This window comes from Balaenoptera borealis (assembly GCF_965194805.1).
Source record: "Balaenoptera borealis genome assembly, chromosome: 10".
Classification (NCBI taxonomy): Eukaryota; Metazoa; Chordata; class Mammalia; order Artiodactyla; family Balaenopteridae; genus Balaenoptera; species Balaenoptera borealis.
In genome coordinates this window covers 64058781-64083492 of record NC_138874.1, presented here as the reverse complement: position 1 = coordinate 64083492, position 24712 = coordinate 64058781, and the positions used below count along the sequence as shown (strand labels likewise).

Here is a 24712-nt window from a genome sequence, read left to right as displayed (position 1 = left end):
TTAATGGAAAATTTGAGGCCCCTCTATTAAGAAAAGAGAGATGTTTGTGTAAGTTGTGTGTTGAGGAGCTGCATGATGGAAAATCTTCTCATTGTTTACTTTTTGCCAACATTTTGGGTTCTTTTAAAGCACTTTATTTAGGTATGGTTCACATGGAATTATATATTCAATGTATTCAATGAAATAAGATTGGAGATAAGTATACATCCATGGAACTATCACCACCATCAAGTATATAAACATCCATCACCTCCCAAAGTTTCCTTCCCCACACTTTTTTTTTTTTTTTTAGGGTAAGAACACTTATCATAAGATCTACTTCTTAGCGAGTTTGAAGTATACAATACAGTACTGTTAGCCTAAACACTCTGTTTAATAGATCTCCAGAACTTATTATATATGTGAAACTTTGTACCTTTAAACCATCACCTCACCTCCTCATTTCTCACTATCCCTATTCCCTGGCAACTACCATTCGACTCTGTTTCTTACGTGTTTGACTATTTTAGATTCCATTTAACTAAGATCATGCAGCATTTGTCTTTCTGTATCTGGCTTATTTTCACCTAGCATCATGCCCTCCAGTTCCATCCAAGTTGTTGCAAATGGCAGGATTCTCCTGTTTTTTTAGGCTTAATAATCCATTTTATGTATATACTACATTTCTTTATCCACTTATCAATGAGAATTTAAGTAGTTTCTGTCTTGGCTATTGTGAATAATTATGCAATGAACATGGGAACAGATATCTCTTCAAGATCCTGACTTCAATTCTTTTAAATACTCAGAAGTGATATTGATAGATCATATAACAGTTTTTTTTAAATGTTTTGAAGAAACTTTTTTCCTAAAGGTTTTACTAATTTACATTTCCACTAACAGTATACAAAGTTTCCCTGTCCACCACCATCATTATCTTTGCTTTCTGATAATAGCCATTCTAACAGGTGTGAGTTGATCTCCTGTTTGTGTGTGTGTGTGTTCCTGTTGATTAGTGATGTTGAGTATCTTTTCACATACCTGCTGTCCATTTGCATGTCTCCTCTGAGAAATACCTACTGAGGTCTTTTGCCCATTTTTAAACTGGGTTAAATGTTTTCTTTTGTTTAGCTGTTGAGTTGTATGAGTTCATTACATATTTTGGATATTAACCCCTTATCAGATACATTGTTTGCAAACATTTTCTCCCACTCCATAGATTGCCTTTTCCTTTTCCGATTATTTCTTTTGCTGTGCAGAGTATTTCTAGTTTAATGTAGTCCCACTTTACTTTTGCTTTCTTTGCCTGAGAGTTTAGCAACATAACCAAAAAATCATAGCCAAAACCAACGTCAAGGAAATTTTTCTGTATGTTTTTCCTAGGAGTTTTATGGTTCAGGTCTTATGTTTTAAGCCTTTAATCCATTTCAGATGATTTTGTGAATGGTGTAAGTTAAGTGTCCACTTTCATTCTTTTGTATGTGGATATCCAGTCTTTCCAACACCATTTATTGAAGAGACTATCCTGTCCCCATTGTGTATTCTCGGCACCCTTGTGAAAGATTAGTTGACCATATATGTAAGGGTTTATTTCTAGGCTCTCTATTCTGTTCCAATGGTCTATGTGACTATTTTTATGACAGTAGCACACTTTAAAAAATTTTCTATAGCTTTGTTACACACCGAAAGTAAAACATTGTAAATCAATTATACTTCAATTTTTAAAAAAATATGTTAAAAAATTACTATAGCTTTGCAATATAATTTGAAATCAGGAAGTGTGACGCCCTTGACTTCGGTTCTTTCTCAAGTTTGCTTTGGCTGTTTGGAGTGTTTTACAGTTTCATATAAAGATTTAGGATTTTTCTATGGATGTGAAAAATGCCATTGTAATATTGAAAGGGATTGCTTTGATCTGTAAATCACTTTTGGATAGCAGGGACGTTTTAACAATATTCTGTCAATTCAAGAACTCAGGGTAACTTTTCATTTACTTGTATCCTCCTGAAACGTTGTATAGTTTTCAGTTTACAGATCTTTCACCTCCTTGGTTAAATGTATTCCTATGTAGTTTATTCTAGTTAAAGTTATTGTAACTGAGAAAGATTTCTTACATTATTTTTTATAATGTACATTTTAGTGTATGGAAACATAACTTATTTCTGTATGTTGATTTTCTATTCTGCAATTTTACCAAATTCATTCATTAGATCTGTTTTTGGTGGAGTCTTGGGTTTTTTCTTCATAAAAGATCATGTCATCTGCAAACAGACAGTTTTACTTCTTCTGATTTGAATGCCTTTTATTCCTTTTTTCTTGCCTAACTTCTCTAGCTAGGACTTCCAGTACTATATTGAACAGAAGTGGCTAGAGTGAGCATCTTATCTTGTTCATGATCTTAGAGGAAAAGCTTTCAGCTTTTCACTGTCGAGTATAATGTTAGCTGTAGGCTTGTTATACAAAACCTTTATTATGTTGAGGTACACTCCTTATATGCCTAATTTCTTCAGAGTTTGTATCATTAAAGGATCTTGCATTTTTGTCAAATACTTCATCTGTATCTATTGTTATAATATATTCTTCATTCTGTTAATATTTACTTACAAATGTCAATCCATCCTCGCGTTCCAGGCATGAATCCCTCTTGATCATAGTATACAATCCTTTTAATGTGCTGCTGAATTAGGTTTGCTATTATTTGGAAGATTTTTGTGTCTATGTTCATTAGGGCCTATAATTTTCCTTTGTTGTCCTTATATGGCTTTGGTATTAGGGTAATGCAGACCTCTTAACATGATTGTGGAAGAGTTCCTTCTCAATTTTTGAAGACTTTGAAAAGGATTGGTATTAATTCTTCTTTAAATGTTTGGTAGAACTCACCACTCTAGCCATCTGGTCCTGGGATTTTTCTTTGTTGGGAGGTTTTTGACTAATGATTCAACCTCCTTATTCTTTATTGGTCTGTTCAGACTTAGTTTTCATGACTCAGTATTAGCAGGTTTCCAGGAATTTATCCATTCCTTCATTGTCCATTTCAATAAATTATTTCAATTTGTTGGAATATATTTTTTTATTGTAGTCCCTTATGACCCTCTGTATTTCTGTGGTATCAGTTGTAATTTCTCCTTTTGTTTATAATTTTGAGTATTCCCTTTTTTAGTTAGTCCAGCTAAATGTTATTTTTGTCTATCTTTTTAAAAAGCCAACTATAAATTTTGTTGATCTTTTCTATTTTTCTAGTCTTTATTTCATTTATTTCTCCTCTGTTATTTCCTACCTTCTGTTAACTTTGGACTTAGTTTATATTTTTCTAGTTTCTTAAGGTGTAAAGTTTTTTTTTTTTTAGTAAAAGTATTTGGGTTTTTTCTTAATGTAAGTGTCTATCATTATAAACTTTCCTCTTAGAAGTGCTTTTGTTGCATTCTATAAGTTTTGGTATGTTGTGTTTTCATTCTCATTCATTACAAGATACTTTTCAATTTCCCTTTTGATTTTTCTCTAACCCAGTGGTTGTTCAAGAGTATGCTGTTCAATTTTAACCTACTGTGAATTTTCAGTTTTTCCTTGTTATTCATTTCTAGTTTCATACCATTGTAGTTGAAGTTATTCTGTATAATATAAATCTTTTGAAATTTGTTAAGACTTATTTTATGGCTTAACATATGATCTATGCTGGAGAATGTCCTGTGTGTGCTTGAGAATGTGTATTGATATTGTTGCATGGATGTTCTGTATAATTTGTTAGGTCCATTTTGTCTATAGTGTTGCTCAAGTCCATTTTTTTCCTCATTATTCTGTCTGGATGATCTATCCATTGTTGAAACTGATGTATTTAAAGTCCCCTACTATTATTGTATTGCTGCCTATTTCTCCCTTCAGTTCTGTTAATATTTACTTTATATATTTTGGTACTCAGCTATTTGGTGTTTATACCCTCATGATGAATTGGCCCCATTATCATAAATATAATGAACTTCTTTGTCTCTTGTGACAAAGTTTTTGACTCACACTCTATTTTATCCAATATAATTATGACTACCCTGCTCTCTTATTAACATTTGCTTGGAATAACTTTTTATGTTCCTTCACTTTCCCCTGGATGTGTCTTTAAGCTGTGGTTTTTTTTTTTTAAACCCATTCAGTCATTGTTTGTTAAGGTTGGAGAATTTAATCCATTTACATTAAATAATTATTGATAGATACGGACTTATTTCTTTCATTTTGTTCATTATTTTACTTTTTTTCCTCCTGTTTTGTTGTTCCTTTGTTCCTTTCTTGCCAGCAGGTCTAGGGGTGATGAATTCCCTCAGTTTTTATTTGTCTGAGAAAGACATTATCTCTTTCCTTTGAAAAGATTATTTTCTGGGTATAGTCTTCATGGTTGAAAAATTTTTCTTTCAGTACTTTGAGTATATCATGCCACTTTCTCCTAGACTGCAAGGTTTTGCTGAAAAATTTCTGATAGTATTATGGGGGTTCTCCTATATATGACATGTAGCTTTTCTATTACTACTTTCAAAATTCTCTGTCCTTGACTTTTGACAATTTGATTATAATATGTCTCAGTGTAATCTTCTTTGGGTTGATTCTATTTGGGGTCATTTGAGCTTCATTAGTCTGGTTGTCCATTTTTCCTCCCAAGATTTGGGAAATTTTCAACCATTTTCCCTTTAAATAAACATCTCCTTTTTCTCTCTCTGGGACTCCCATAATGTGCAGCAGTTCTTTGATGGTATTCCATAAATCATGCAAGATTTCTTTTCTTTATTCTCTTTTTCTCCTCTGCTTGGATGATTTCAAATGACTTGTCTTCAAGTTCACAGATTTTTTTCTTCTGCTTGATTGAGTCTGCTATTGAATCTCTCTATTGCATTTTTCATTTTATTTATTATATTCGTCAGCTTCAGAATTTCTGTTTGGTTCATGTTATAACTTCTCTTTGAATTTCTCATTTGGTTCACATTGTTTTCCTGATTCCATTGAGCAGTCTGTGTTTTCTTAAAATTTACTGAGCTCCTTTAAAACAGTTATTCTGAAGGTTTTGCAAAGCAGTTTATAGATCTCCATTTCTTTGGGGTCAGTTAGTGGAAACTTAATGTGTTTTTCTGGTAGTGTCATATTTCCCTGATTTGTGTGTGTGTGTGTGTGTTTGTGTATATGTGTTACTTGTGTCCATGCATTTGAAGGGAGGGTCCCCTCATACAGACATTATAGTCCAGTTTCAGTGCAGAAAGACCTTCACTTATGATTGGATGTGAGGGAACCAGATGCGTGGGGTGCAGCAGCTCCAGGCCCAAAGAGGGGCACATTGGTGACTCTCACTCCTGGGGAGGTGCAGCAGTTAGACTCTGGCCATCTCCATCAGCTGGCATCAGCGCTGGCAAAGACTTCACTGGTCCTGACTGAGGGAGGCTGAGGGTGTCCATGGTGATGACTAGGGCTTTTAAGTCCTTGGTGGCAAAGGACACCGAGAGTCTCCTTTTCTCCTTCTCCCTGCACGGGGAAGTCACTGTGGAAGGGACCTGTCTTTGCACTGAGGTCTGGGCACATGCATGCACTGACCTAGGCAGCACTAGGACTGGAGTGGATGGGTGTGGTGGCCCAGGCCCCAGGTATGCACAGTAGTGACTCCAGCTCTCAGGAGAGTGCCCCAGTGAGGACTACAGGGAATTACATTGGCTCATGTCAGTATCGTGAAGGCTTATGGGAGTCCTCAGTGGCAAAAGCTGTGGGTGTCCGCAGTGATGCCATGGGTTACTGGAGGTCTATGTCATAAAGGCTCTTTCAGTCCTCCTGCTCTCCTTTTCCCTCAAATGAGGAAGTAGTGGCTGAGGGGAATCCCTCATGGCACTGAGCAATACCAGCATGGAAGATGGGTTGATGCTAGTAGAGTGCTTCCTACACTTTTTATATAACTAGCCTCAATTTTTGTGCTTCATTGGTCTGTTGCAGCTTTTTAATTGTAATCCAGAGCTCTCCAAGAGATTTTTTTGACATACAAGAGGTATTTTTTGACCTACATAGTTATATTGTTTTCATGGGAGTATGAGGGTTAGGACCTCCTGGTCTGACATCTTCCTGACATCATTCTCTTTAATCATAACTAAGTTTCATGCCTTATGGTTATAAGATCTGTGTCATAACTGAATCTTGTTGTGTTGCTTGCTTTGTCTCTTCAGCTTGGTTTCTTGCCTTTGGGTATGCCCTGTTACATTTGGTTGAAAGACAAACATGTTCTATCAGATAATAGAAACTGATAAGTTCTCACACCTGATTTATGTTAATTATGTTAAACTGTCTAAGAGTTTGGCTTTGTTCATGTTTCCTGCAGCCTTAGGTTCCACAAACTCCAAATTCACCCAGTGTTTTTTTTTTTTTCTGTCTCCCCTCTTGACTTTGAGCTTCTTCAAGTACTCCTCTTTAGAAAGTGTCAGTTTTTTGCAGCTCTTTCAGCTGTAATCCACTATTGTTATACTGAAGCCCTGTTGATGTGGTGGTAAGATGAATAGGGGGGAGGCACCCTATTATCTAATTAAATCCTTTCTTTTGTGTCTGTGACCTTCACAAGCATTTCTTCCTGTATAGCCCTCTACCCTTTAGGTGAGATAGGGATGCTAGCATCTAGAGTGAGAAAATACCTTTTTCTCAGTTGGGATAAAGTTCTGGCAAAGTCTTTTACCCTGGAGTATAGACCTTTGTGTGGAGAAGATTCTGGGTATATATCACTTTCCAGAGCCATGAGAGGATATTTCTCTGGTCTTTACTCTGAAAACCTGATGTGTTTCCCTAAGGTACAGGCCATGACTATGTGGGATCTTGCCTAAGACTATGGCATCTAGGAGTTTCTCACTCTCATTTTAGCTCACACACAGCTCCAGAAATTCCTCAACATTATCACTTAAGTGTTCCTACCAGTTTATAATTCCAGTAATAAATATGCTTCATAGATATGCTCAAAGTAAGCATATCTTGGCTGTAACTCTGGATCTATCTTTCTGTCAAGATTGAGATTCTGGTTTCTCTGAATACTCAGTTCTCTGATGGGTACAACGAAGTTGTTGATTATCAGTTTGACTGCCTTTTTTTTCTTGTGGTTACTTCCAAGTTCTTTACTTGGTGGTTTTGAAATCAGAAGTCTTCTGTTTCTTCAAGTATTTTTTGTCTGTATTAGTATTGTTCATCTCCTTCTGTGACTCCAATGACATGAATATTAGACTTTTGATAATTTACCACATGTCCCTTAGGCTCTGTTCATTTTTTTTTAGTCTTTTTACTGTTTGTTCAGATTGGATAATTCTTGGTAAACCATCTGCAAGTTAATTGACTCTTTCTTCTGCTATTTCCATTCATTCCCTCCAGTGAATATTTTTATTTCTGTTATTGCATATTTCCCCCGGATTAGAGATGTCAGGTCATGATTTCTATTTATACTCAATTTGACTAAGTAGCGCTAGTTTGCATTTCAGAATGTCTATACCAATCTACATTTCCACCAGAAGTATATGAGGATTCCTATATCCCCATATGTCTACCAACATAGGGTACTACAGATTTCTTATTTTTGCAAATCTAATAGGTATAAAGTATTATCTTTTTATTTTTTAATAAATATTCTTTCTTTTTGCCCTTTCCAAATTAAGATATAATTTACATACAATAAAATGAATATATTTAACCAGTTTGTTTTGACATACATGTACACTTATGTAAGAAGGTCAGGCTCAATAATTAGAACATTTTTATCACCTCAGAAAGTTTCCCTAACCTTTTCCAGTTAATTCCCCATCCAGGGCAACCACAGTTATGATTTTTTTATTGGAATATAGTTGATATATAATGTTGTGTTAGTTTCAGGTATACAGGTATAAAGTGAATCAGTTATTCTTTTCCCATATAGGTCATTACAGAGTATTGAGTAGAGTTCCCTGTGCGATACAGTAGGTCTTTATTAGTTATCTATTTTATATATAGTAGAGAATATATGTCAATCCTAGTCTTCCAATTTATCCCTCCTCCCTGCTTTCCTCTTGGTAACCATAGGTTTGTTTTCTACATCTGTGGCTCTATTTCTATTTTGTAAATAAGTTCATTTGTTCCATTTTTCAGATATAAGTGATATCATATGATATTTGTCTTTCTGTGTGATTTACTTCACTCAGTATGACAATCTCTACGTCCGTCCATGTTGCTGCAAATGACATTATTTCATTCTTTTTTATGGCTGAGTAATATTCTATTGTATATATGTACCACATCTTCTTTATCCACTCCTCTGTTGATGGACATTTAGGTTGCTTCCACGTCTTGGCTATTGTAAATCATGCTGCAATGAACACTGGGTTGCAGGTATCTTTTCAAATTATGGTTTTCTCCAGATATATGCCCAGGAGTGGGATTGCTGGATTATATAGTAGTTCTATATTTAGTTTTTTAAGGAACCTCCATACTGTCCTCCATAATGGCTGAACCAATTTAGATTTCCACCAATAGTGTAGGAGGGTTCCCTTTTCTCCATACCCTCTCCAGCATTTATTGTTTTGTAGATTTTTTGATGATGGTCATTCTGACCAGTGTGAGGTGATACCTCATTGTAGTTTTGATTTGCATTTCTCTAATAACTAGTGAGGTTGAGCATCTTTTCATGTGCTTTCTGGCAATCTGTATGTCTTCTTTGGAGAAGTGTCTATTTAGCTCTTCCACCCACTGTTATGATTTTTATCACCACAGATTTATTTAGCCTGTACTTCAACTTTATGCAAATAGAATCTTGCATTGTTCTTTGTGTGCAAGGCTTTTTTGCTTAATATAAGGTTTCTAAGATTCATCTAAATTGATATATTTATCTGTATTCATTGCTTTTGATTTTGGAGTATTCTGCACAGTTTGCTTACCCATTCATCTGTTGATGGACATTTAGGTTTTATCCAGTGTGGGGTATTATGGATGATGTACAGTCTTTTCACATTTTCATTTTTTATAGGCATCTTCATAGGTTCATAGTGAAAGTGTACATTTAACTTTGGGATAATTTCTTGTAAAGTTTTTCAGAGTGGTTGTAACACTTCATACTCTCAAAAGAAATGTATGAGAGCCCCAGATGCTCTACATCCTCATCAACACTTGGTATTGTCAGTCTTTCTAATTTGGGCTATTCTATAAGCAGGAAGCAGAATTTCATTGTGGTTTTATTTTCACTTTTCCTAATAATGTTGAGAACTTTCCATGTGCATATTAGCAGTTTGTATATCTTATTCATGAAGTATGTGTTCAAATTTTAATGTTTCACTGGTTTTACCTATTTATTACTGATTTGAAGTAGTAATTATATATTCTGAAGACATGCCCTCATTAAGATATATAATCACAAATATTTTCTCCTAGTCAGTGGCTTGCCTTTTCATTTTATTAACATTGTATTTTCATGATCAGAAATTTTAAATCTTGATAAAGTAAATTTACGCAGATTTTCTTTATTGTTAGTGCATTAGTGTCCTGTTAAAAAAAATTCTTTGAGTACTCCAAGGTCACAAAAATATTCTTTTATGTTTAATTCTACATTATGTTCTTTTAGCCTTTAATTTTATGATCCATCTCAAATTAATTTGTTTACAGTCTGAAATATGGTCAAAGCTAATTTTTTTTTTCTCAAATGGATATCTAGTTAACTCAACAGGTAATTGAAAAGAATTTTCTTTTCCTGCTGAATTACATTGGTGACACTGTCAAAAATCAACTGGCCATGTGTATTTCTGGGCTTTGTATTATGTTACATTAATCCATATGTCTATGCTTACAAGTAAACCAGACTGACTTGATTACAACAAACTTAAAAGACTGGAAATCAGGTGGTGTAAGACCTCTGACTTTTAAAGATTCTTTTGACAATGCTGAGATTTTAAATTTTCTATGTAATTTTTAGAACAGGCTTGCTAATTTTTATTAGAAAGGCTGTTCGGATTTTATTCACTGAATCAATAAACCAGTTTGAAGAGTATTGACATCTTAACAGTATTGAGTCTTCCAATATGTAACCCTGGTATATTTCTCCACTTATTTAGATTGTCTTTAATTTCTCTTAAAAATGCCTTGTAAATTTCAGCATCCAGCTTTGTTTTTAGAGTGACACTGGCCTCATAAAGTAAGTTAAAATACTCCTTTCTCATCTATTTCATGAAAGAGTTTTTATAAGACTGTTGTTTATTTCTTAAAACTTTTGATAGATTTCACTGGTAGAAGGATCTTATCCTAGAATTTTACTTGTAGGAAGTTTATAAAAGCAATATTTCTTATTGGTATAGGCCAATTCAGATTTCTTTTTCATCTTCTCTCAGTTTTCATAAGTTGGGTTTTCACAGAATTTACCTATTTCATTTAAGTTGCTGGATTTAATGACATGGAGTTGTTCAGATTACTCTTGTTTTTTTAGTTTCTGTACAATAATTAATGGTTCTTGTTTTATTCCTGATATTAGTAATGTTTTTGTCTTTTTTCTCAATCAATCTTGGTAGTCTTATAAATTTTACTAAACTTTTAAAGAGCCTACTTTTCTTTGATTTTCTGTTCATTTTGTATTTCATTGATCTCTGGTTTATCTCTACTTTCTTTGGTTTTATTTCATACTTGAAGTTCTTTTTCTATTTATCTTCTTTGTTTTTACACCTTTATTTCTCCTTTCTTATTTTGTATTGAATGAGCACAAAATTTTTTCTTAGCACTTTGAACATTATAAACATTCATACAAAGTTGCAAGAATTTAGAATTGAGGAGGAGGAAAGATGGCGGAATAGAAGGATGTGAGCTCCCCCCTTCCTGTGGAAACACCAAAATCACAACTAACTGCTGAACAACCATTGACAAAAAAAAGGCTGGAACCTACCAAAAAAGATACCCTACGTCCAAAGACAAAGAGGAAGCCACAGCAAGATGGTAGGAGGGGTGCAATCACGATAAAATCAAATTCCATACACGCCAGGTGGGCAACCCACAAACTGGAAGATAATTACACCACAAAAGTTCTCCCACAGGAGTGATGTTCTGAGCCCCACGTTGGCTTCCCAGCCTGTGGGTCTGGCAACAGGAGGAGGAGCCACCAGAGTCTGGCTTTGAAGGCCAGCTGGGTTTGACAGCAGGAATTCCACAGGACTGGGGGAAATAGAAACTCCACTCTTGGAGGGTGCACATGAGGTCTTGTGCACAATCAGAACCCAGAGAAAAAAGCAGTGACCTCATAAGAGATTGGGCTGGACTTACCTGTTAGTGTTGGAAGGTCCCCTGTGGAGGTGGGGGGGCAGCTATGGCTCACTGTGGGGACAGGGACACTGGAGATTCACATTATAGGGGTCTCAGAAGGAGAAGAGAAAGGACCTGAGAAAATATTTGAAGAGATAATAGCTGAAAACTTCCCTAACACGGAATAAGGGAACAGTCATCCAAGTCCAGGAAGCACAGAGAGTCCCAGGCAGGATGAACCCAAGGATGAACGTGCCGAGACACATAGTAATCAAACTGACAAAAATTAAAGACAAAGAAAAAATATTAAAAGCAACAAGGGAAAAACAACAAATACATAGAAAGGAACTCCCACAAGGTTATCAGCTGATTTCTCAGCAGAAACTCTGCAGGACAGAAGGGAGTGGCAGGATGTATTTAAAGCAATGAAAGAGAAAAGCCTACAAACAAGGATACTCTACCCAGCAAGGCTCTCATTCATATTTCATGGAGAAATCAAATGCTTTACAAGCAAAAGCTAAGAGAATTCAGCACCACCAGACCAGCTTTGCAACAAATGCTAAAGGAACTTCTCTAGGCAGAAAAGGTAACAACTATAAATTTAAAAATCATGAATGTAAGAGCTCACCAGTAAAGACAAACATACAGTAAAGGTAGGAAATCATCTGCCCATATATATGATATCAAAACCAGGTACTGTGAGAAGAGGAGAGGGCAAATGCATGATATTGGAAATGCATTTGAAACTAAAAGGCCAGCAACTTAAAACAACCTTGTTTATGTACAGACTGCCATATCAGAACCTCATGGTAACCACAATCTACAGTAGATACACACAAAAAAGAAAAAGGAATCCAAACACAACACTAAAGTTGGTCATCAAATCACAAGAGAAGAGAACAAAAGAGGCAGGGAAGAAAAAACACCAACAAAACCAAATCCAAAACAATGAACAAAATGGCAATAAAAACATACATATCGATAATTGCCTTAAATGTAAATGGATTAAATGCTCCACCCAAAAGACATAGACTGGCTGAATGGATACAAAAACAAGATCTGTATGCTGTCTACAAGAGACCCACTTCAGATCAAGGGACACACACAGACTGAAAGGAAAGTATGGAAAAAGGTAGTCCATGCAAATGGAAATCAAAAGAAAGCTGGAGTAGCAACACTCAGACAAAATAGGCTTTAAAATAACGACTATTATGGGACTGTCCTGGCAGTCCAGTGGTTAAGACCCCATGCTTCCAATGCAGGGGGCAGGGGTTCCATCCTTGGTCAGGGAACTAGGATCCCACATGCCACACAGCACAGCCAAGAAATAAAATGAACGTTTTAAAAAAAATAAAGACTGTTACAAGAGACAAAGAAGGACACTACATAATGATCAAGGGATCAATCCAAGAAGATATAACAACTGTAAATATATATGCATGCAACATAGGAGCACTTCAATTTATAAGGCAAATACTAACAACCATAAAAGGAGAAATCATCAGTAACACGATAATACTGGGGAACTTTAACACCCCACTTTCATCAATGGACAGATCATCCAGACAGAAAATCAGTAAGGAAACACAGGCCTTAAATGACACATTACACCACATGGACTTAATTGATATTTATAGAGCACTCCATCCCGAAGCAGCAGAATACACTTTCTTCTCTAATGCACATGGAACGTTCTCCCCAATTGATCACATGCTGGACCACAAAGCGAACCTTCCCAAATTTAAGAAAATTGAAATCATATCAAGCATCTTTTCCGACCACAGTGCTATGAGATTAGAAATTAACTACAAGAAAAACACTGCTAAAAACACAAAGGCATGGAGGCTAAATAATATGCTACTAAACAACCAATGGATCACTGAAGAAATCAAAGAGGATATCAAAAAATACCTAGAGACAAAAGAAAATGAAAGCACGATGATCCAAAACCTATGGGATGCAGCAAAAACATTTCTAAGAGGGAAGTTTATAGCAATACAATCTTACATCAGGAAATAAGAAAAATCTAAAATAAACAACCTGACCTTACACCTGAAGGAACTAGAGAAAGAAGAACAAACAAAACCCAAAGTTAGTAGAAGGAAAGAAATCATAAAGACCAGAGCTGAAATAAATGAAATAGAAATGAAGAAAACAATAGCAAAGATCAATAAAACTAAAAGCTGGTTCTTTGAAAAGAAACAAAATTGATAAACCTTTAGCGAGACACATCAAGAAAAAGAGGGAGAGGGCTCAAATCAATAAAATTAGAAACGAAAAAGGAGAAGTTACAATGGACACCGCAGAAATACACAGGATCTTAAGAGGCTACTACAAGCAACTATATACCAATAAAATGGACAACCTAGAAGAAATGGACAAATTCTTAGAAAGGTACACTCTCCCAAGACTGAACCAGGAAGAAATAGAAAATATGAACAGACCAATCACAAGTACTAAAATTGAAACTGTGATTTAAAAACTTTCAACAAACAAAAGTCCAGGACCAGATGGCTTCACTGGCAAATTCTATCAAACATTTGGAGAAGAGTTAAAACCTATCCATCTGAACCTATTCCAAAAAAATCTGAGGAAGGAACATGCTCAAACTCATTCTGAGGCCACCATCACTCTGATACCAAAACCAAAGATTCACTGATGAACAAAGACAAAAATCCTCAACAAACTCCTAGCACACCAAATCCAACAATACATTAAAAGGATCATACACCATGATCAAGTGGGGTTTATCCCAGGAATGCAAGAATTTTTCAATATCCACAAATCAATCAGTGTGATATACCATATCAACAAATTGAAGAATAAAAACCATATGATCATTTCAATAGATGCAGAAAAAGCTTTTGACAAAATTCAATACCCATTTATCATAAAAACTCTCCAGAAAGTGGGCATAGAGGGAACCTACCTCAACCTAATAAAGGCCATATATGACAAACCTAAAGCTAACATCATACTCAATGGTGAAAAGCTGAAAGCATTTCCTCTAAAATCAGGAACAAGACAAGGATGTCCTCTCTTGCCACTTTTATTCAGCATAGTTTTGGAAGTCCTAGCCATGGCAATCAGAGAAGAAAAAGAAATAAAGGGAATCCAAATTGGAAAAGAAGTAAAACTGTCACTGTTTGCAGATGACATGATACTATACATAGAAAATCCTAAAGATGCCACCAGAAAACTTCTAGAGCTCATCAGTGAATTGGGTAAAGTTGCTGGATACAAAATTAATGTATAGAAATCTGCTGCATTTCTATACACTGACACTGAAATGTCAAAAGAGAAATTTCGGAAATGATCCCATTTACCATCACATCAAAAAGAATAAAATACCTAGGAATAAACTTACCTAAGGAGGCAAAAGACCTGTACTCTGAAAACTATAAGATGTTGATGAAAGAAACTGAAGACAACACAGATGGAAAGATATACTGTGTTCTAGCATTGGAAGAATCAATATTGTTAAAATGACTGTACTACCAAAGGCAATCTACAGATTCAACACAATGCGTATCAAATTACCAATGGCATTTTTCACAGAACTGGAACAAAATTTTAAAATCTGCATGGAAACACAAAAGACCCTGAATAGCCAAAACAGTCTTGAGAAAGAAGAAGAGATCTGGAGGAATCAGGGTCCCCGACTTCAGACTATACTACAAAGCTACAGTAATCAAAACACTATGGTACTGACACAAAAACAGACACATAGATCAATGGAACAGGATAGAAACCCCAGAAATAAATCCACACTCTTATGGTCAATTAATCTATGAAAAAGAAGGCAAGAATATACAATGGAGAAAAGACAGTCTCTTCAGTGAGTGGTGCTAGAAAAACTGGACAGCTACATGTAAAAGAATGAAATTAGAACATTCTCTAATACCATATACACAAAAACAAAATCAAAATTGATTAAAGACCTAAATATAAGACCGAATACTATAAAACTCCTAGAGGAAAACATAGGCAGAACACTCTTTGACATAAATACAGCAATATTTTTTTTGGATCCATCTCCTAGAGTAATGGAAATAGAAACAAAAATAAACAAATGGGACCTAATTAAACTTAAAAGCTTTTGCACAGCAAAGGAAACCATAAACAAAATGAAAAGACAACCTACAGAATGGGAGAAAATGTTTGCAAATGATTCAACCGACAAGGGATTAATTTCCAAAATATACAAACAGCCCATACAGCTTAATATCAAAAAACCAAACAACCCAATCAAAAAGTGGGCAGAAGATCTAAACAGACATTTCTCCAAAGAAGACATACAGATGACCAAGAGGCACGTGAAAAGATGCTCAACATCGCCAATTATTAGAGAAATGCAAATCAAAACCACAATGAGGTATCACCTCACACGGGTCAGAATGGCCATCATCAAAAAATCTACAAGCAATAAATGCTGAAGAGGGTGTGGAGAAAAGGGGACCCTCTTGCACTCTTGTTGGCAATGTAAATTGGTACAGCCACTATAGAGGACAGTATGGAGGTTCCTTAAAAAAACCTAAAAATAGCTACCATATGATCCTGCAATCCCACTCCTGGGCATATATCCAGAGAAAACTATAATTCGAAAAGATACATGCATCCCAATGTTCATTATAGCATTATTTACAATAGCCAAGACATGGAAATAACCTAAATGTCCATTGACAGAGGAGTGGATAAAGAAGATGTGGTACATATATACAATGGAATATTAGCCATAAAAAAGAACAAAATAATGTCACTTGCAGCAACATGGATGGACCTAGAGATTATCATACTAAGTGAAGTAAGCCAGACAGAGAAAGGTCAATATCATATGATATTGCTTATATATGGAATCTTAAAAAACAATACAAATGAACTTATTTACAAAACAGAAACAGACCCACAGACATAGAAAACAAACTTATGGTTACCGGGGGAATAGCAAGGGAGGAGGCATGGCAGGGGAGGGGGGAATAAATTAGGAGTTTGGGATTAACATATACAGGCTGCTATGTATAAAATAGATAAATGACTACTGTATAGCACAAAGAACCATATTCCAGTATCTTGTAATAACCTATAATGGAAAAGAATCTGAAAAAGAATATATATGTATATATGTATGTATGTATGTATAACTGAATCACTTTGCTGTACACCTAAAATTAACACAACATTGTAAACTAACTATACTTCAGTTTAAAAAAAAAGTTAAGTTAACAGGGAACTAGGTAAAGTGGGAAGATTTATACTTTAAAATTATTTTGAAAAAAGGTGCTAATTACAATGATAAAACTAAACATATATTTAGGTATAAATCCAGAACTGATGTTCTCTTCTATACTGAACACTAGGTAACATCACTTAGTGAGATTAAGGAAGACTTAAATAAGGAAAAGATATAACGAGGTGTTGAAATTCTCAGTATTGAAGACAGGCTGTTCTGTAGCTTTCATAAACTTCCAGTAATTTTTATTGATATGGCCTGTACCTCTATTTTTCATCATTTTCTGTTAAATTATCATTAGCTGTTAATTAAATCACTTATACTATGTGGTAGGATTAGAAAACATTGCATTTGTAAATTTAACACCAAAACTAACAATTGATTCAATGATTTAAGATAGTCTTTCATTGACATAAAATAAGCACACCTTTAAATGTCTCATTCAGTTGCCTCAAAGAGTCTACCCAGACTATATTGCTTGTACCATTCCAAAACTTTACCTTCAATTCCGTTGGTGAGTGAAAAATCTCCTGAAAACGTCTCTACAGGAATTAGAGACATAAGAGAACAGGTGTGTCTATTAAGATTCTGTGTGCTGAAATTTTCCTTATCATGATCAAGAAGAAGTTTGCTCCTCATGGACCCCTTAGATGCAACTTAAAGATTATGAATATCATTCATCAGTTATGTACTTTTGAGGCTACCTTCTTCTCTTTGGAAGAGCAGAGAGCACTTTGAAAACCCTGCTGTCACTACTGATCAGCACCAAAGTGCAGAGCACTGAGGATGAGAAAAAGACACTGATGCCCTGTTGATTAAAATCTTTGTGATGTGCAAAGGAAATGTGCATAATGAGGAACGAATTAATTAAAAAAAAAACAAACATGTCACCAGGTAAAGGATTGTTTGAGTGGCTCTCTACTCTGGGGAGATTTTCTGGGTTTTCTTGCTCTTGTGCCAAACCTGAACTTTCTGATGTCTGTATAGGAGAGTCACCATGTAAATACTGGTCCAGACCATAAGGAACACAAAGAGAATGTCATTAGTAAGAATAACTCTTATAAATGCAACACAAGGCCCAAATGTTGTACAGTATTTCAGAGGAAATCCATGCCCAGGAAAAGTGACATTTTTTGATGCCATACTACCTCTTATGACCTGGATGTTGAGCAAGATGTTGAAGGTCCAAAAGAAGAGGAAAGAAGATAAAATTAAACTGGATGCTTTGAGTTTGAGCCATAGCAGGATGCAGTGGCTGGGACTGATGGTGATGGCCTGGAAGATGCTCAGGAGACACGTGGAGCAGATAGAAAGTCCACATGCAACTCTATAATAATGAACAGCACTGCCTTACATCCAACATCATCTAGAATATGTTTAATTCCAAAATAAACATCACTTCTGGAATGTCTCTACAAATTATGATAACCATATTACAAAAAGTCAGATGGATGAGAATATTATCTGTGGCCTTCTTCTGACATGTGTCGAAGAAAATGTAAGCATATGCAGTGAGCAACGAGTTCCCTACAACTCCAATGCAGGTTTGGGAGAGGAAAATAATTCCAAGGATCACATTGCTTGAAAACATTTTTTTGTGTCTTTCTTAGGATTAAAAACAATGCCCAAATACCTAGAAGTAGAATTAGATATAAGTTGATAAAATCAAATGATACACAGAAAATAAAATAGTGGAAAATTGTACCAAGGCCAAAGAAAACACTACCCCAGATCTTGAAACACTATATGCTACATAAGGGAACTTTTTTTTTTTTTTTTTTGGCATTTGTGAGATCACTAGAGGAACAGATTACAAGATAATCAGAAATAACTAGATCTGTAAATATCACACAATTTTATTTGCTTCCTCAAGAAAGCAGACTACAGACCCCAACCAAGATGGCAGACTAGAAGGACGTGCTCTCACTCCCTCTCAGAAGAACACCAGAATCACAACTAGCTACTGGACAATCATCGACAGGAAGACACTGGAACTCACCAGAAAAGATACCCCACATCCAAAGACAAAGGAGAAGCCACAATGAGACGGTAAGAGGGGCGCAATCACAGTAAAATCAAATCCCATAACTAGTGGGTGGGTGACTCACAGACTGGTGAACACTTATACCACAGAAGTCCACCCACTGGAGTGAAGGTTCTGAGCCCCACGTCAGGCTTCCCAACCTGGGGGTCCGGAAAAGGGAGGAGGAATTCATGGAGAATCAGACTTTGAAGGCTAGTGGGAATTGATTGCAGGACTTCGACAGGACTGGGGGAAACAGAGACTCCACTCATGGAGGACACACACAAAGTAGTGTGCGCATCGGGACCCAGGGGAAGGAGCAGTGACCCCGGGGGAGACTGAACCAGACCTACCTGCTAGTGTTGGAAGGTCTCCTGCAGAGGCGGGGGGTGGCTCTGTTTCACCGTGGGGACAAGGACACTGGCAGCAGAAGTTCTGGGATGTACTGCTTGGCGTGAGCCCTCCCAGAGTCTCTCACTAGCCCCACCAAAGAGCCCAGGGAGGCTCCAATGTTGGGTTGCCTCAAGCCAAACAACCAACAGGGAGGGAACCCAGCCCCACCCATCAACAATCAAGTGGATTAAAGTTTTACTGAGCTCTGCCCACCAGAGCAACAGTCAGCTCTACCCACCACCAGTCCCTCCCATCAAGCCTCTTAGATAGCCTCATCCACCAGAGGGCAGACAGCAGAAGCAAGAAGAACTACAATCCTGCAGCCTGTGGAACAAAAACCACATTCACAGAAAGACAGATAAGATGAAAAGGCAGAGGGCTATGTACCAGATGAAGGAACAAGATAAAACCCCAGAAAAACAACTAAATGCAGTGGAGATAGGCAACCTTCCAGAAAAAGAATTCAGAATAATGGTAACGAAGATGATCCAGGACCTCAGAAAATGAATGGAGGCAAAGATCAAGAAGATGCAAGAAATGGTTAACAAACACCTAGAAGAATTAAAGAACAAAGAGAGATGAACAATACAATAACTGAAATGAAAACTACTCTAGAAGGAATCAATAGCAGAATAACTGAGGCAGAAGAACGGATAAGTGACCTGGAAGACAGAATGGTGGAATTCACTGCTGCGGAACAGACTAAAGGAAAAAGAATGAAAAGAAATGAAGACAGCCTAAGAGACCTCTGGGACAACATTAAACGCAACAACATTCGCATTATAGGGGTCCCAGAAGGAGAAGAGAGAGAGAAAGGACCAGAGAAAATATTTGAAGAGATTATAGTCGAAAATTTCCCTAACATGGGAAAGGAAATAGCCACCAAAGGCCAGGAAGCACAGTGAGTCCCATACAGGATAAACCCAAGGAGAAACATGCTGAGACACACAGTAATCAAACTGGCAAAAATTAAAGACAAAGAAAAATTATTGAAAGCAGCAAGGGAAAAATGACAAATAACATACAAGGGAACTCCCATAAGGTTAACAGCTGATTTCTCAGCAGAAACTGTACAAGCCAGAAGGGAGTGGCATGATATATTTAAAGTGATGAAAGGGAAGAACCTACAACCAAGATTACTCTACCTGGCAAGGATCTCATTCAGATTCGATGGAGAAATCAAAAGCTTTACAGACAAGCAAAAGCTAAGGGAATTTAGCACCACCAAACCAGCTCTACAACAAATGCTACAGGAACTTCTCTAAGTGGGAAACACAAGAGAAGAAAAGGACCTACAAAAACAAACCCAAAACAATTAAGAAAATGGTCATAGGAACATACATATCGATAATTACCTTAAACGTGAATGGATTAAATGCTCCAACCAAAAGACACAGGCTTGCTGAATGGATACAAAAACAAGACCCATATATAAGCTGTCTACAAGAGACCCACTTCAGCCCTAGGGACACATACAGACTGAAAGTGAAGGGATGGAAAAAGATATTCCACGCAAATGGAAATCAAAAGAAAGCTGGAGTAGCTATACTCATATCAGATAAAATGGACTTTAAAATAAAGAATGTTACAAGAGACAAGGAAGGACACTACATAATTATCAAGGGATCAATCCAAGAAGAAGATATAACAATTATAAATATATATGCACCCAATATAGGAGCATCTCGATACATAAGGCAACTGCTAACAGCTATAAAAAAGGAAATCGACAGTAACACAATAATAGTGGGGGACTTTAACACCTCACAAACACCAATAAACAGATCGGCCAAAATGAAAATAAGGAAACAGAAGCTTTAAATGACACAATAGACCAGATAGATTTAATTGATATTTATAGGACATTCCTTCCAAAACCAGCAGATTACACATTCTTCTCAAGGGCGCACGGAACATTCTCCAGGATAGATCACATCTTGGGTCACAAATCAAGCCTCAGTAAATTTAAGAAAACTGAAATCATATCAAGCATATTTTCTGACCACAACACTATGAGATTAGAAATGAATTACAGGGAAAAAAACGTAAAAAATACAAACACATGGAGGCTAAACAATACGTTACTAAATAACCAAGAGATCACTGAAGAAATCAAAGAGGAAATCAAAAAAATACCTAGAGACAAATGACAATGAAAACACGACGATCCAAAACCTATGGGATGCAGCAAAAGCAGTTCTAAGAGGGAAGTTTATAGCTATACAAGCCTACCTCAAGAAACAAGAAAAATCTCAAGTAAACAATCTAACCTTACACCTAAAGGAACTAGAGAAAGAAGAACAAACAAAACCCAAAGTTAGCAGAAGGAAAGAAATCATAAAGATCAGAGCAGAAATACATAAAATAGAAACAAAGAAAACAATAGCAAAGATCAATAACACTAAAAGCTGGTTCTTTGAGAAGATAAACAAAATTGATAAACCATTAGCCAGACTTATCAAGAAAAAGAGGGAGAAGACTCAAATCAATAAAATCAGAAATGAAAAAGGAGAAGTTACAACAGACACCGCAGAAATACAAAGCATTCTAAGAGACTACTACAAGCAACTCTATGCCAATAAAATGGACAACATGGAAGAAATGGACAAATTCTTAGAAAGGTATAACCTTCCAACACTGAACCAGGAAGAAACAGAAACTATGAACAGACCATTCACAAGTAATGAAATTGAAACTGTGATTAAAAATCTCCCAACAAACTAAAGTCCAGGACCATATAGCTTCATAGGTGAATTCTATCAAACATTTAGAGAAGAGCTAACACCCATCCTTCTCAAACTCTTCCAAAAAATTGCAGAGGAAGGAACACTCCCAAACTCATTCTATAAGGCCACCATCACCCTGATACCAAAACCAGACAAAGATACTACAAAAAATAATTACAGACCAATATCACTGATGAATATAGATGCAAAATTCCTCAACAAAATACTAGCAAACAGAATCCAACACATTAAAAGGATCATACACCACGATCAAGTGGGATTTATCCCAGGGATGCAAGGATTCTTCAATATACGCAAATCAATCAATGTGATACACCATATTAACAAATTGAAGAAGAAAAACCATATGATCATCTCAATAGATGCAGAAAAAGCTTTTGACAAAATTCAACACCCATTTATGATAAAAACTCTCCAGAAAGTAGGCATAGAGGGAACCTACCTCAACATAAGAAAGGCCATATACGACAAACCCACAGCAAACATCATACTCAATGGTGAAAAACTGAAAGCATTTCCTCTAAGATCAGGAACGAGACAAGGATGTCCACTCTCACCACTATTATTCAACATAGTTTTGGAAGTCCTAGCCACGGCAATCAGAGAAGAAAAAGAAATAAAAGGAATCCAAATTGGAAAAGAAGAAGTAAAACTGTCACTGTTTCCAGATGACACGATACTATACATAGAGGATCCTAAAAATGCCACCAGAAAACTACTAGAGCTAATCAATGAATTTGGTAAAGTTGCAGGATACAAAATTAATGCACAGAAATCTCTTGCATTCCGATACACTAATGATGAAAAATCTGAAACAGAAATTGAGGAAACACTCCCATTTACCATTGCAACAAAAAGAATAAAATACCTAGGAATAAACCTACCTAGGGAGACAAAAGACCTGTATGCAGAAAAATATAAGACACTGATGAAAGAGGTGAAAGATGATACCAACAGATGGAGAGATATACCATGTTCTTGGATTGGAAGAATCAATATTGTGAAAATGACTATATTACCCAAAGCAATCTACAGATTCAATGCAATCCCTATGAAATTACCAATGGCATTTTTTATGGAACTAGAACAAATCATCTTAAAATTTGTATGGAGACACAAAAGACCCCGAGTAGCCAAAGCAGCCTTGAGGGAAAAAAATGGAGCTGGAGGAATCAGACTCCCTGACTTCAGACTATACAATAAAGCTACAGTAATCAAGACAATATGGTACTGGCACAGAAACAGAAACATAGATCAATGGAACAAGATAGAAAGCCCAGAGATAAACCTACGCACCTATGCGTTGACCTATGGTCAACTAATCTATGACAAAGGAGGCAAAGATAGACAATGGAGAAAAGACAGCCTCTTCAATAAGTGGTGCTGGGAAAACTGGACAGCTACATGTAAAAGAACGAAATTAGAACACTCCCTAACACCATACACAAAAATAAACTCAAAATGGATTCGAGACCTAAATGTAAGACTGGACACTATAAAACTCTTAGAGGAAAACATAGGAAGAACACTCTTTGACATAAATCACAACAAGATCTTTTTTGATCCACCTCCTAGAGTAATGGAAATAAAAACAAAAATAAACAAATGGGACCTAATGAAACTTCAAAGCTTTTGCACAGCAAAGGAAACCATAAACAAGACGAAAAGACAACCTTCAGAATGGGAGAAAATATTTGCAAACGAATCAATGGACAAAGGATTAATCTCCAAAATATATAAACAGCTCATGCAGCTCAATATTAAAGAAACAAACACCCCAATCCAAAAATGGGCAGAAGACCTAAACAGACATTTCTCCAAAGAAGACATACAAATGGCCAAGAAGCACATGAAAAGCTGCTCAAAATCACTAATTATTAGAGCAATGCAAATCAAAACTACAATGAGGTATCACTTCACACCAGTCAGAATGGGCATCATCAGAAAATCTAGAAACAACAAATGCTGGAGAGGGTGTGGAGAAAAGGGAACCCTCTTGCACTGTTGGTGGGAATGTAAATTGATACAGGCACTATGGAGAACAGTATGGAGGTTCCTTAAAAAACTAAAAATAGAATTACCATATGATCCAGCAATCCCACTGCTGGGCATACACCCAGAGAAAACCATAATTCAAAAAGACACATGTACCACAATGTTCACTGCAGCACTATTTACAATAGCCAGGTCATGGAAGCAACCTAAATGCCCATCAACAGATGAATGGATAAAGAAGATGTGGTACATATATACAATGGAATATTACTCAGCTATAAAAAGGAACGAAATTGAATCATTTGTTGAGACGTGGATGGATCTAGAGACTGTCATACAGAGTGAAGTAAGTCAGAAAGAGAAAAACAAATATTGTATATTAACGCATGTATGTGGAACCTAGAAAAATGGTACAGATGAGCCGGTTTGCAGGGCAGAAGTTGAGACACAGATGTAGAGAACAGACATATGGACACCAAGGGGGGAAAACTGCAGTGGGGTGGGGATGGTGGTGTGCTGAATTGGGCGATTGGGATTGACATGTATACACTGATGTGTATACAATTGATGACTGATAAGAACCTGCAGTACAAACAAAGAAACAAAAAAACAACTAATACTAAACTTTCTTTGGGTTATTTGCATGGAAATATGTTAATATAAAGGTTTCAGACATATGACATTTCTAAGAATCTTATATGTTCTGGTATAATGTTATAAGTCATAATTCTAGTTATTACTTTAAAAAGTATATCTCAAAATAACTAAATTTCCTTGTCAATTGCATTATTATGAACTTTCATCAAATCTTTAACCGTGGTCATTTTTAAGTCTTTTGTCATTTACAGACAGTTCTAGGTGTACTCTGATGCTTTTGCAAAAATGTTCCTATAAAAGGGTTTTATCTTCAAGGAATTCATGGAAAAGACTCTGACAAGTACAGGTTTCTGGTAACTGACCATACTGCTGAACTGAATGAATAAGCATTTTCTGAACTCTAATGGAAAACTGATGAATTCATCAAAGTAACAAAAGATCAAGATGAAAAAAAAAAATTAATTACATGGGACTGAGTGAACTGATGAGGATGATTATAATTTTTTTGACTTTCTGTTT

At 36.1% G+C, this 24712-nt stretch overlaps 1 protein-coding gene and 1 long non-coding RNA gene across 2 annotated transcripts in view; both read right to left on the bottom strand.

The window, feature by feature from the left end:
* Positions 1 to 24712, bottom strand: part of LOC309636346 — a 114123-nt gene that overhangs the window by 4313 nt on the left and 85098 nt on the right. The gene's annotated exons all lie outside the window — the stretch shown is intronic.
* The window catches only part of LOC309604741 (olfactory receptor class A-like protein 1), a gene marked incomplete at its 5' end in the record, with an annotated part of 46138 nt that continues 31736 nt past the window's right edge, over positions 10311 to 24712 (bottom strand). The window contains 2 exon segments of the mRNA XM_082339678.1: positions 10311 to 17770; positions 17773 to 17850. Of these exon segments, the coding sequence (XP_082195804.1) occupies positions 17357 to 17770; positions 17773 to 17850 (492 nt within the window). The 3' untranslated portion in view covers positions 10311 to 17356.